This window comes from Drosophila hydei, unplaced genomic scaffold, assembly GCF_003285905.1.
Source record: "Drosophila hydei strain 15085-1641.00,03,60 unplaced genomic scaffold, DhydRS2 tig00000358-arrow-arrow-pilon, whole genome shotgun sequence".
NCBI lineage: Eukaryota > Metazoa > Arthropoda > Insecta > Diptera > Drosophilidae > Drosophila > Drosophila hydei.
The window spans coordinates 679,998-694,874 of record NW_022045716.1 but is presented as its reverse complement, the minus strand read 5'-3'; the positions used below and the strand labels follow the sequence as shown (position 1 = coordinate 694,874).

Sequence of the window (14,877 nt, the reverse complement as noted above, 5' to 3'; positions counted from 1 at the left end):
AACTTCACAAGTTCGGCTTGATTCGGTTTAGATCCCGTGTCATCTGATAGATTTGCCTTGATGCAGGACACCAGCTGCTGCTGTGGGCCAAGCCTGTTCAGCGGCAGCAGCTCATCTGTGAAGGTCTCCGCACGTCGACTGCCACGTATGCTGGCGGCAAGGGAGCGAGCATCGGAGAGCTCATCCAGTGAACCGTCGAGCACTGGACTAAACAAATCATCGAGGAATTGATCCACATCGGAGGCCTGCGAAGGCACGCGCACGCGTCGCACATGGGAGGCCAAAGAGGGCGCCTCACTGGTGTCCGACATGGCCGAGGAGCGCGTCGCATACTCCGACTTGTCCATGTTATATTTGCTGGAGTGCGCCGAGCCATGTGAAGCAGCATGTGACCGGCGTCCGGCATGCTGAGACTTTTGATAACGCGGCGCTGACTCTTTGCCCATGGGAGCCAGACGCTCAGCCGAATGATAGCGATCATTCAGGCGGCTCTCCGAGAGACCCAGCGCCAAGGTGTGTAGCGGCGACTCCTGCGAATCGCTGTCGGGCAGCGGCAGCTGTTGGCTGCCCATGTCGGAGGCTAGCAGGTCATCCAGCGACTTCGAACGCGACTTGGACTGAGCGCCAGGCAGCAGATGCGGCGTAATTGGCTCCTCTGTGCGCTCGAAGTAGCGTTCGTTCAAAGCAGAGCTGCGCGAGAGCAATTCGCGGCTGCTGCGACGTTGCGGCTGAGCGGGCTCCTCCTGCTCTCTTTGCTGCTCCCGCTTGGCTGCTGTAGTGGGTGGTGCAGGTGGCGGCACGCCGGGCCTCTTCACAGCCTCCGGCAGCGAGGTGCGTGCAAATTTCGCGCCGGAACGCAGCAGATCGCTGCGTGGAGCTGGAAAAGCTGGACACAACTCCTTCTCGGCAATCAGATCCATGACGTAGTCCAGGCCACAGCTATCCGTCAGCTGCTGGCCATCATCGAGTACCAAAGTCCAGCCACGACTAGCCACTCCCAAGGTAGAGACAGCCAAGGCAGCGGCCTCCTCGCAGCTAGTCCAGGAGTCAACAGCGACCGTTTGGCTAGCCTCGTCGGGCAGCGTCAAAGGCAAAGCCATATCGCAGCCACGCGACAAGGCGCGCCACTCCAGCCAGGCGGGAACGAAGCTGCGGCAAGCAGCGGCGCCCGATGAGCTGCTTTGCTGGCGCAGCAGTTGTCTCTGCAGCATCTGACGATCGCTGGCTGGAGCTTCATCCGTGACAAACTTGAGCAAGTACTTGCTGAAAGCCGGACTTGGCTGGAAGCAGCACAAGCACTGCCCGAGCAGCTGCCAGAGGCGCGCCGACACAGCCGACTCAGCGCCATGCAGCTGATTGCACAGCTGCACGAGTATCTCATCACGTAAGCCGCGCGAGCTCAGCGCCTTGTGCACAATGTAGTCCGAGAGTAACTTCTCCTTGGCACCTTCGCCCTCTAACGCCTTGTCGCTGCTCCAGCGCAAGATGAGCTTGAAGACAGCCAAGGCATCCTGAAAGTCCTGATCCCGGGAAGCAGCGCGCGTCAATAGCGGCGCCGTAATGGGTTCTCTTCGCGGCTGCAGCCGCAAGCCATTGCAGTAGACGCTGCTGAATTTGCCAAAGCTAAACTGAGCCAAGTCTGATGGCAATTGGGCATTCGCTGACGGCGGACCTGGCACAGTGCCGAGCACTTTTACCAAGTGGCGATCGCTGTGCGGCGGCGTCCAGCCTTGCAGCTTCGAATAGATGAAGGCCAGCTCGGCGGGTATATCCAGGTAGCTCAGTTGGCTGCGCTCCAGATTCGCCTGCTTGGCTTCACGTGCCTCGCGCGCACGCTGGGCTGCCTCGCGCGCCTCCTGGCGGCGGCGGTGATCGGAGCGCAGCTGCTGTACATGACGCCGCGCCTGCTTGCCGCGCCACAAGCGCTGGGCGGTGCGTGCGCCATGTCGCAGCTGCTGGTAGCGCTGCTGCTGCCGCTGCCCGCGCCAGCGCGCCTGCAGTCGCGTTGCGGCCAATTGCCGCCGCGCCAACTGGCGACGCACCAGCATGCCACGCACATGTCGCTGAATGTGGACCGCTGCCTGCCGCAGACGTTCCGTGCGTCCGCTTTCCAAGGCGCGGTGCAGTGCTTCGCGCAGAAAGACGCGTGTGGCGCCCAGCTGGTAGTCAGGCCCCTCCACGCCAGTACGTGGCATCGCCTCCAGCAGCAGGCGACAGAGCTCTCGGTAGGGCGTGCCGCGCGCTAGTGGAGTGCCAAGCAGATGTCTGTAGCGCTCCACGAAGTGCTGGAAGCGCAAGCGCACGGGATAGCCGCGTTGTCTGATCTGTATTGTATCGAGCATGCCGAGGTAGCGCAGCTGCTGGAGCACACATGGCATGTCCATGCGCAGCGGCTGCTTCTCCTGGTTCGGCTTGATGCAGCGCACAAACCACGGGTGACACCGGCCCATCGACTGCAGCAGCTGTTGCAGCGAGTCCGCGAATCGGGCAGCTACAGTTGGCGTGCGCGGCTTCATGGTGACGAAGCGTCCGTTGCTACCCTTGGGCAGGGTCTTGCCAGCGTCGCGTTGGGCACGCAGCTGCTTGGTTAGCTCGCTGACCAAGGGCAGTCGACTCGTAGCCAACAGCTCCAGCACATCGCTGCGCAACGCATCGCGATTCTTATCCAAGAAGCCATCCACACAGTACCACACCTGCCCGGCGTAATGGGTGACTCCAAACTCCTGAGCGCCAATCCGCGGGCGCGCGTAGAGCTCGCTAAGCGCATGATTGTAATGGCATTTCTCAAGGAAACTCAGGTCGGTGGCACGCGGGAAGTTCGACTCGTCATCGAGCAAATGGCAAATGCCCACCGGCTTCTTGGCCAACAAATGTATAACCGGCAGATTGTCGTCCCAGGCCAGTGGCGTCCACTCGAGACGCTCCCTGGCATATTCTGCCTGCTCGAGCTTGAAGACATGCTTGTTGAAGTACAGCTGGAGGTTCTCGTTGGCGTAGTTGATGCACAGCTGCTCGAAGCTGTTCTCAGCCAGATCCTCGAAGCCAAAGATATCGAGTATGCTGATGCGATGGGCATCATGCGTGCCGCCCTTCTGCACGATCGAATTGATGCGCGACACTAGCCAATTGAAGAGGCCAGCATAGAGGGCCTTGGCAAAGGCATCTCTGGCGTCCAGGGCCTGATCGATGCCAAGCGGTGTGTGCAGACGCTCGGCACGCGCTTCGGTTGTGCGACTCGTCAGGGCACGATGCATGCCCTCAGCGCTGATGTGCAGCAAGTGGGCAGCCCATTTGATTTCGGCATCGGAGCCGATCTCAACGCCCTCTTGGCCATGTCGCAGCTGTCGGCGATGGAAGTAGACATTGCCCAAATGGAGCACGGCCGCAAGTACCCGTACAATGCCTTCGCGCTCGCCCTCGGTAACGCCCAGCACTTGCATTGCACTGAGCAGCGAGGCCCAGTCGACACGACCGCTGGCGCAATCCGTAGCGCCTTGATTCAAATAGAAGTACTTGTCCGCCTCGAGCAGGCCGTACTTGGCACGCTCCGTTTCACTGAGTCCGCCCAGCATTTCGTAGAAGACATGATAGTTGCGTTCACCGGGCGCTTGGGTCACGATGCGCGACTTCTCCAGCAAATATTGCGTTATCTTCGCGCCCACAATTGCGCCGCTCTTGAAGTAGACCTCGAGATATTTGCCAAATCTTGAGCTATTGTCGTTGCGGGCGGTGCGCGCATTGCCGAAGGCCTCCAGCAGCGGTGCCGCTTCCAGAATTTGCTCCGTGATCACAGCTGAGGCGCTGCCACCACCGGGCACCACCGCGGCCAGATACTGCATGACCAGCTTCGTGGACTCCGTCTTGCCAGAGCCGGACTCGCCAGAGATGACCACCACTTGGGGTGAGGGCAGAGCCGCATGCGCTGCAGCGCCAATTGCAAATAGATGTGGAGGTAACGCGCCAAGTGGACGCCCAGCATATTGCTTGGCCACCTCCAGGCCATAGGCATCGGGAAACATCTTGTACGGATTGACGGCTATGAGTATGCTGCCGGCAAAGGTATAGATCAGCCCCTTGTCGTAGCGCAGTCGCAGATTCCAGAGCAGCGAGGCCTCGTGCAGGTCGTCCAGCAGCGTCATATCCTCCACTCCGCTGCTGCCCAAGTCCTGCCGAGCTCGCAGGCTGCCCTCGCCTGGCTGCAGCGCGAACGTTTGTGCCTGCGCGGGAAAGAAATTTCAATTAGTTTAGGTTTCACTAAAACAGTATTTAAATTGCGAATGTGCAAGATGCTAAGCTACTGAAAATCTAGCTATATTGGGAAATTAGCCAAGGGTTTCTCAAGTCTGACATTGGGTAAGTGTAAGGGAAAGCTAAGGCTGGAATAAGTTCAGGAATGACAAGTTTCGGGAATTTAATCTTCGGCAAGCAATTCACTTTCGATAGAAGACTCGATAAAAAGCCTCTGATCGAGGATTCTAGACAAAAGGATAGCAATAGAAGATTTCCGATGTCAGACGTCCGATTGAACATGTGGATAAAAGTTTCCATTATCAGACTGTGACGTTCATCGACAAATTCCTGTTAAGATTTAAGATGATTGAAGTGCGATTGGATAAGCTTTAGCGATGTCTCTTCTGCTTCGCGCACATGCTGCCTAGAGCGAGCTCTCTCGGCTCATACTTCAATTAATAAACTGCTAATATGCATGAGAGCTGAGAGCAGTTGAAGAAGAAGAAAACTCGTATTGCTTGACACTAGGCTTAATTGGATTTTGGTTGGCGGATCGGCATCAGATTCGGATTTAGAATTTAGACTCTCACATGGCGGGCCATCGCGTCGCTGCAGAGTGTGGAGAGGCGCTTCACCACCTGCGGATAGCGGCACTTGAGGCGACGCTGTCGGCGCAACAGCAGCTGTTGCTGCTGCAGTGGAGATTGCTGAGCGAACACCTCATCCAGATCCTCGAGGCTGGCCGGTCGCTGGCGTCGCAGCACGTGGGGCGACAGCAACGCCAGCGATGGTGACTGAGCCGGACTCGGCGTTACGGAGCCGCAGCCGCTGCCTCGCTGCCATGGCTCCAAATGAAAGCGTACGATGCGCATCTATCGACTATCGGATATCGAATGTCGACTATCGAATCACGACAACCGAACAATAACAACAACAATAAGAACAAGAAAGAGACACGTTGTTGGCCGCCGTCTCGAATGCAACTGAAAGGAGTCAAGAGCCAAGCGACTAGACATCGCTACAGTTTTCCCCCCATCCAAGCGCCTCACCCCGCCTCCTCCCCGATTACCCATGCCTAAACGGTGTTTTTATTTGTATGCTTTTCTGAAAGCCAATCAATTGAAACAAGTTTTTTTTTTGTATTTTCTATTTCGAAAGATGAGACGCCTCCTGACCAACTGGCAGCCAGTTTTGGAGAGAGAGAACAACGGAACAGGCAAAAAACCTGTCGCATGTCGTTAGCTTTGATCTCAATTCCATTAAGAGAAGAACGCTCTCTAGCTAACCCCCCTTCCCCCTCTCTCACTCTTTCCACCTCTCTTGCTGAGCAGCACTTTCTCCAAAGGCCAAAGCAGAACCAGTTAAGCTCTTTAATTCTTTGTCACACGCATGCGCTGCAGCGTGCAACGTTTGCGGCATTTCGATTATTGTTATCGATAACGAAAAGCAAATGAGTAATCGAAGCCACAGCTCAAAGAAGTGATGCTTGACATTATCGATAACTGAACATCAATATCGATAAATCACTAATATCGAATACTTATATAAAAGCATGCATTTGCCAATCGATAATATTTTTGTACACAATAATCGATTCTCACTTAGATATATTTCTTAAGTTTTTTTGTTATAGTCTGTAATCGCATAGGACGAGCAAGAGCTTCTGAGGCAACTGCTCTATTCGGGCTCTGAGGCTCTTTCAGAGCTCAGCTAATTGCAGTTCTCGCTCCAGCCGGAGCTAATTCGCTGTTGCTGTAACTTAACTGAAATGCTTCTTTCGTTTCTCTTTCCTCGGGGCCAACAAGTTGTCAGACTTCGAACAGGATATACGCCGACCGCTGTATGTGCGTGCGTGTGACAAGCTTAAGTATGCGATCCAGTTTGGGGATGCACGTTCACAACAATCAAAGAGCGGTATATTGGCTTTGCTAAGTAAGAAGAACAACAAATCGATATTTATCGACATATGCCTGCAAGTTTGCAAACTCAAAAACTGAGAAAGAGACGAACTAGCTCTCACTCAAACGCAGATCAAGAAGAATCGATTAGCACATGCTATGACGATCAACACATAAAATAATTAAGAAACAAAAAACAAAGAAACAATTTACTAATTGACACAACTGCGATATATATCGATATGTTTGACTTAGGAAAAACGAGAGAAGCATTTAAGAAAGCAAAAGAGAGTTAACAAAATCGAAAAGTAATAAGCAGATGCTCAAAGAGCTTTATTATTTATGCATCGATAATTATCGATTTCAATAAATTAGTAGTGTCACTGAAAACAGAATGAAAACCGAAAGCTACTCTGAAGCAGCTTTGATGAAGAAGCAAAGAAATATTGTTAGGGTTATATATCGTGCATACTTCATCAGGAATATATCGCTAATGGACTGAAAGAATGAACTGTGCATACCCGCCTTGGCATATGGTGACTTCTTATTCTTGAACTCTTTGCTGGCAGCAGGAACTGCAACGGCATCGCTAACTGTTAGCAGCTATTATCAGCATCAGTTGCAGCAGCATCAGTTGCAGCCTCTGGCTGACAGACGCTCGACTCTCCCGGACGGTCGGGTATAATTGCAAAGGAAACGAAGCCGGCAGTCGCTGCCGGCTGCTAAGCAATTAGAGAGAGCCGGCCAGACACACAGCATCGAGTTGAGAGTTGCATACAAAAGACTTCCGTTTGACAAGCACCAAATTGGCAACTGGGCACTTTGGGCAGTGCACCAGCTCCCAATGGCCAAAAGACCATTTGCCATGCCATGAATTCCAAGTGCTGCCAAAAGCGAATTTCAGTTTATATTTTTCAACTCGCTGACAGGTGAAACTAGTGAAATGCAGTCATAAAGCCGACGAAGTGGACCCTTTACTAACTCGACGACTGCTCAACTAGCAGATGCCCTCTAAACAAAACAAAGCTAACGTCTAATGCAACGAAAATAATATATTTTTAGATATTTAATTTTTCAAATGGGATGCAAAACTTTTGAGATATGTTATTGATTGAGTTGAAGACGTGGAGTTATTCCTATAATATATATAAAACTGTAAAATCGATATTTATCGATATTAATAAGAGCGGCAGAGATCAGTAATAGAAAGGTCAGAGGCCTTATAGACTTGAAGCTTAACATCTCAGACGCACAATCCAAATACTATGGGACTCAAGTCTATCGTCATTCGTCTACTCACCTTGCCCTTGATCATGGCCTGAACGACGATCACCTGGGCGGCGCGATGCACTTCCTGAATCTCGCCGGGTATGGGATGTCCGACGCCCGGATCGAACCACACCAGATCCCCCTCGGCCCAGTCCATGGTTCAATCAGCTTTGGATCGAAGCGCTATATATCTATAAATATATATATATATACACACGCGATCTGCCGTCGAACGTGCAGCTGCTGCCTTTTCCAATCCAACTATTCGCCAATTATTAAAATCAGGTGCTTTTGGTTTTACTTTTCAGCTTCTTCTTCGGCTCTGCTGCGGGAGGGAGAAACGGGAGCTGGCAAAATCTTCAAGCCGCGGGCCGATGCATTGCTGCAAAAGTAGAAAATAAGAAAAACATTTGATTAAAAAACATTTCACACACAGCAGACACAAAAAGTGACAAAAAATTCACGTAATTATTTTACCTCTCTATAAAAAGTCTTATCAGAGTCGCTCACCCACCCCCGTCTTCCACCACGACAAGTGATTGTCATTGTTATTCGAGCTGTGTGTGTGTGTCTGCATACTATTCACACTCACTGTGGCACAGGCGACAAAGTTGTCAACGTTTAGTTGAAGCTGCGCTCCGAAGGCCTCAATGAATGAAAGTAAGTTTTTGTCTTGCTTTCTGCCTTGGGCCTTTCTTATATACATTTTCATTTCAATTTCCATTTTTCCAGCTTTTTTGCTTTGAAATGCAATCGAATGCAACGACAAAAATCATCATTTTTTTTAGAGCATTTGCTCAAAACACAAGTTCAGCTGAATGGCAACGTTATTATAGAGCTATATATATTTATAAATATATTAAAAATATATTGTATATATGATATATCATAAATATATATATGATATTGTATATATGTATATATATACTATACAAATAGATATACTATGACTCAAGCCTGAAGAAATAAGTTAAAGGAATGCCTAAGAAGCCCCATTCTAGCACTCAAATCTGATGCTGCAGCATTTGTGAACTAGTTTTATGTTTGGTTCAGACGTGAACTAGTTCGCCACTAGGAATATCAGAGCATGGTATATACAGAGGTATACATCCATTAGTGAACTGAAACAGTTCTCAATAACTATTCTATATATATATATATATATATATATAGATATATATATATATATATATATCTATATCTCTATTTATATATGTACATCCATTTGTCAGCTATATTTGTGTTGCTAACTTTCAAGAAAGATTTCAAATTCATAAGCTTCAAAAATTGGCTTTCACCTTCCGTTTAGAATTTGACCCGAATTTTGCGATGAAAATTGAATAAAATAAAATAATATAAGAACTCTGCAGACGGGTGTCACTGACTGCAAAATGCTCGTTCACAACTCGAAAATGGAGGCGTCGTTATATAAATTCTAGGTTTATTTGTCGAGCAATTCAAACGTTTTCTAATTTCAAAGTCCTTTCAATGAAATGTTTTGTGTCTAGGGGGAGAGAGTGGGAGAGATGGAAATAGGAACGGACAGAAGGAAGCAATGACGGACCGCTGGAGAGTTGGACGAGCAGATGGACCGATGCAGAGACGGAGGCATGGAGAAACGGACGGGCGGGAAGTAGGAGCGATGGAAAAACAATTGTAAAGACGGACGGACAGAGGGATAAGGAGCCGAAGCCAGGCTTGGCGAACATCTCCGTGCGCTGCGTGAGCGAGCATTGGAAATTGTTCAGAGCAAAAATCATAAATAATACAAGAAATTTAAAAACAAAAAATGCTGGTCAAGAATTTTAAGCAGTTCGTTGCTTGATTAACATTTGGTGAGACAAACTTTCACCTGTTTAGCGGCAAAAGGCCTTAACATAAATATGGTATAAAATGCTGTTGCTGTTTGTTGTATGATGTTGTTGTTGTTGCTGTTGTTGTTGTTGTAATGCATGCGCGCACTGAATTTGGCTTTTGGGATTTGGCTTATTCGGTTTTTGGCCAACAAATTCGTGCTAAATGGCTAAACAAGTGTTTACGCATGTATAAGGGAGAGTGAGGGAGAGAGAGGGAGCGGGGAGTCAAGAGTTAAGAGTATAGACGACTCGTTTATAAGCGTCACAAGTCGAAGTACTGTTTTGCTCAGTGGCGCAGCTGCCACTCATTCATGCATTCATTCAACCAGTTCGTCACTCAGTCAGTCAGTGAGTCAGTTTAAGCTCGCTCCCTCACACACACGCAGCATACACTCTCGTTCGCTAGCACGCTTTCTCTCTCTCTCGCTCTCTCTCTCTCTATTTCTGTCTGTCTGTCGCACTCTTTTGGGCAAATAACAAAATGTTGTTGGCTTGGCAGCCGAGGCGAGTTCGACCGCATTCCAATGCTAAGACGTCGCTGTCGCTGTCGTCGTTGTTGTTGTTGTCTATGCTGAGGCAACAACAACAACAACAACAACAACACACTTTTAATGTAAGTTCTCATGTGTAATCAATGAGCAGTAGCTGCGCAACATTTGCCAATTGATTGTGAACAAAAAATAAATATATAAATAATGCTAAGATCTGAATAAAATTTAAAGAGCAAGAAAAAAGAACTAAATGAACTTTAGTGCTATAAAAGATCAGATAGCAACTAGCTGATGCAACGGCACTTATAGCTTGAAGTAATGTATGCTCACTTAGGGCATAATTCATAATTCAAGATCACGAACTAGTTCATTTCTATACATGCTATATATATAAATAGATATTGAAATTGCTGCTAAGTCTCTTTTGAGCTAGTTCTGAAATTCGTTTAATATCAATTGCGAGCCAGTTCACAGCTCACAGCTCCAGCTTCAGCGCAGTGTCAGATGCTCAAAGTCATTTGGATGGCACGCTGGACACTTTGAACTGCGACCAAGTCAACTATGGCCCTTGACTTGCTGCCCAGTTCAAGGTTTTCAGATAAACCAACTCAACGCAACTCTGCTCGTCCCTCGCCCGCCTCTCGCTCGATCTAAAATTTCTCTCTCTCTAGTTGTTGGCTTAATAAAGTGTGTTTGGGTGTAGCTGGTTGAGTTGTCATTGTTGTTGTTGTCTGATGTGTTGCCCGCTAAGTTCGTTGTCCAAGACTTTTGTCAAGTTCGTTGCCAGAGTCTTTCGTTTCGACTTGATTATATTCGAGATATTTGAAATGCATTTTCTAGCAGCGGCTTTTCCCATGACCAAACGCGCTAAAAACAAAAAATTTCGTTGCTCTTCGATTGCCACAGCTATATCATTTCTGAGTGTGTGTGCCTGTCTCTGTCTGTGTGTGTCATAAATTTGTGAGACAAAAAGGTAGAACCGCACCTGCATAAATGTTTAGCTCTAACTGATACAGGTGTGCTTCTATACATATGTATGCGTCTAGCCAGCGTGTGTGCTAGCCAGTTTTTAGCTATACCCATTAAGAAAGGGGTCGATTGGTTGGCTCATGGAGTATATGAATATATCTGAAAAGCATTAGAAATTGAATCAATTTAAGCATAACTCGCAAACTATATCTGTAGACATTTGTATGAGGTTGCTCCGGGAGCATGACAAGGTCTACAATATTTTACTTTGGATGACCAAAATTTCCAGTTGTGCAGTTGATCTTTCAGGGTAAAGAAAGAACCAGAATACATTTTTAGTTACATAGCTCAACATATACTCTAAGTAATCAGAAGTAGAATCATCTCGAAGAGCGTTTGGGATATATCTAAGCGTAAGTCGATGACATTATAGCCAAATGCATATAAAAGCCAAATACATATAAAAGTCAAGTGCATGAAATGCATCAATTAAATAGATGTAGATCCAAAATTGATGACAAATGGGTTTCTAAGGTAACTGTTAGTCAATCATAGCCCACTACAGAGCCTCAGCTTGTTTTTTAAATATTAAAGTGATTTTTTTGCCATAAATTCTTGGCATAGCTGAAAACGCAGCCAGCTGCCAAATGGCAGAGCCCAAGCATGGCTCGCCTGCGTGTTGTGTTGGTGTGTTGGTGTGTGTGTGTGTGTGTGTATGTGTGTGTTGAGGGATTTGGTACATGCGGCAAACACAGCAAGACGCAGCTGCCAACACGACAAGTGAAACTTTTGACAAGATCTGCAAGAGATGAACAGAAACTGATTTTGGCTTTGCCAATTCATTTCCATTTTTATGGCACGCACAACAAACACACGCACAACACGCACACACGCACACACACACACCAACACACGCACAACTTGACTTGGCTATCAATTTCGATGGCGACTTTAATTGAAACAGTTTGTCGAACTGCAATTTATTTAATTTATTGTTCATTTTACTTTCAACTTTTGTTTGCTTTTTTATTTTTTCTTGTTTTTTTTTTAGCATTTAATGTTTAACATTTAACACGCTGCTCCATTGCATTTCTCTTTGCAAAAAATGAAGTAGCTGAAGCGCAACGCTTTGCGTTTTCCTTCAATTTGTTTTCAATTCGTTTTCAAATTAAGCTATTTGGCCATTCCACACAGGCCACGCCCAACGGCCCAGCACGGAATTCCAAGGCATTTCTCGAGGAATTTATCTTTGCTTCCAGTCAACTTAGGCGCGTTGTCCCAGCTCTGATGAATCGTTCTCGGTCTAGTATCGGTCTATCGATAAATGCCAATTTATTCGTTGCAGCTGAATAAAAATCATTTGCTAATTTATCTATACCATTGACAATTCTGTCTCACGTCAACATTTATTATACCCTGTAGTGATTGAAGTTGTCTAGCGGAGTATATTAGAACATAGCGAAATCTATATAAGATATATATCCAATTGATCGGCAACAGAAGCATAGCTAAGCTGAGCTCTTTTCACCTGTCAAATCTCATATAACTGTGAAAGGTAGAGATCGAAAGTTGTCAAGTTCAGCTTAAGTTTCTAGCTATCAATAAATTATCGATAACTGATATCGATAATATGCATTCTTATTTACTTTATTTTTTAATGAAGTACTTCCCACTATCCCATAAAGTTTGTTGTCTAAGTCTTTTGTGATTGTCAAGTTCGTTGCCTAAGTCTTTCGTTTAGTTAGTTTTTGCAATTTTCTTAAGATAAACAAGTGTTCCCGCAGAACTGTTTGTCTAACTTCAATTTTTAACCTTACTGCGTCTTCTTCTTCTTCTTCAGCCAGATCTAGTGAGGCTTGTCCTGCTTCTCTTACTAGCCGTCTACTTTTCATTCTTCCGTGTCATCTCTTCTTCTTCTAAATTTCTTTCTCTTCCTTTCAATTGCTTGTTCTTCCAATGTTTTTCTCCAACTTTTTATTTTTCTATACTTTCTTCTACTTCTTGATCCGCTTCCTTCTTTTACTCTTCTTCCTCTAATTTCGTCTTCTTTTTGGTGTTTTCCTCTCATCAGCCTCCTTATTCTCCTTCGCCTCTTTTACAGCTTTTGCAGCGCCTTCTTCTCCTCTTTCCACCTTTTCTCCTGCTATTTATCATCATCTTCTTGTTCTTCTTCACAGACAATTCGATTTATTTGGCTGCTCGTCAGCCCCGCTGACTAGTCACATATTAACATTATTTGTTAGCGAAGTAAGCCGCTTTATGTTTACCCAGTGTCCCACACTCTCCCTCTCTCTCTCACTCTTTTTCTCTCCCTCTCTCTCTCTCCGCGACGACCTCACGATTTGTTGTACTCGCACAAATAGAAAATTTCATTGTAGAAAGAAAGAAATATTTTTAGCAAGAAGCCAAAGTCGAAGCCAAAGTCAAACTCGAACTCGAAGTCGATTTCACTCACACAAGGGCCAAGCCAAATGCTCAGCAAACTTGGCTAAAACACACACACACAACGACAGCGCAGTGAGCCAAAAGGCCAATAAACCTTTTGCCAGAGACAGCGTCACAGCCCAAGCGCCAAAAGTTTGTGCCACAAATGTAGTTGTTGTTGTTGCTGCTCATCGATCACAGACATTCACACATATATATACACACTCACACACAGCAGCAACAGCAGCAGCCGCAGCAGGGCCATAGCATAAACAAAAAAGGGAAATTTTCAAAGAAGTTTTGCTTTTGTTTTGCTTTTTTTCCAAGACAATTGAAAGTGCGAGACGACAACTGCAGATGCTGCTGATGCTGCTGGTGTTTGATGTTGTTGTTGTTGATTAGTTGTTGCTTGTCGCTGAAGTCATTAAATTATTCTAAAATGCATTCGTGTTGCTATTTGTTGTTACCTCTTTGTTGCTTTGAGGTGCGCCGCTGAGGCTCAACTGTTGTTGTTATTTGACTGTTGCTTGACTGTGGCGCACCCACAACTAACAGACACGACACACAGACAGCCCCCCACACACAGACAGCAATTGAATAAAAGGGGCGTGTACGCCCCCGCACACAGACGGACAGGCACTGCACAATGTTTGCGCATGAGCAATTGGCAAAAGAAACGTATATCGATAATATATCGATAGACAAACACAACGAACTATACAAATTAGCTGCACCTAGAAAGTTATGCAAGAATTTTCATATCGAGCATATCGAAATTGTCGATGTATAGTTTGATAAAAGCAAAGTAATTGGCATTTTAAAACAATAAATAAGTTTTTCTGCCTGATACTTTATCGATCAAAGATGGTTAGTCATCGATATACGACAACAGCTCGGCAGCACTTTTGATGGCAATACAAGCTAAGGATAGACAGAATCAGTCGAATTAGCGATGTTGATGTTATCGAATAGTTATCGATAAGTAAACACTTGCTGATATGTATACAATCTGAGACGACAAGCAATAGGTTGAAGTCTACGTCAGAAATGTCTATGTGCAATAGATATCGATAACCGTTTCGATACACACAGACAAACTAATTTGCACTCGAGTTAGTAAATACAAATGATCGAATTTTAAACGGATGCATATGCTATCGATCAGTCATCGATAACCGTCGAGGCAGACACAATGGAAGAAGAAAAGAAACAAGAGACAACAAATAGCTATGCAAATGAAATGGCGCGACAACAAAAATTAAATTTCACTTTGATGGATTTCTGTGTTGTTAGTTTGTTGTTGTTGTATTTGTTGTTGTTGTTGTTGTTGCTGTTGTTGCTGCTGCTGTTGCTGTTTTTCGCTGCGACTAAGTATTTTGTTTGAGTAAAGTAAAAGCCAATTAACATCTTTGTCACATTAACATGCACAACTCTTACTCTATACGCATACATATGCAAATGTGTGTGTGTGTGTGTGTGCCACTCCTGTGTGTGCCTCTCTTTGTTATGCATTTGAGCAGTTGTACTACGCCTTTTCAGAGACTGCTCAGAGCAGAGGCATTGAGCGGGGTAAAAAAAAACAAAAGACTTAGGCAACGAACGTGAACCAAGAATGTTGAGAGGCAGCCGCAACTGTTGCTGTTGTGGTTGGCATAGCTATGCACGTTATATACGGAAGTGGCACACACAGAGAGCGATAGATAGAGAGAGAGAGGGAGAGAGCAGCGAACGACGCGCGTT

At 46.4% G+C, this 14,877-nt stretch overlaps 1 protein-coding gene across 1 annotated transcript in view; it reads right to left on the bottom strand.

Annotated features, from left to right (window-relative positions):
* Positions 1–14,877, bottom strand: part of LOC111605508 (unconventional myosin-XV) — a 31,943-nt gene that overhangs the window by 15,716 nt on the left and 1,350 nt on the right. The window contains exons 2-3 of the mRNA XM_023324064.2: positions 7,429–7,779; positions 140–4,217 (exon numbers count right to left, since the gene is read on the bottom strand). Of these exons, the coding sequence (XP_023179832.2) occupies positions 140–4,217; positions 7,429–7,554 (4,204 nt within the window). The 5' untranslated portion in view covers positions 7,555–7,779. The remainder of the gene's footprint in view (positions 1–139; positions 4,218–7,428; positions 7,780–14,877) is intronic.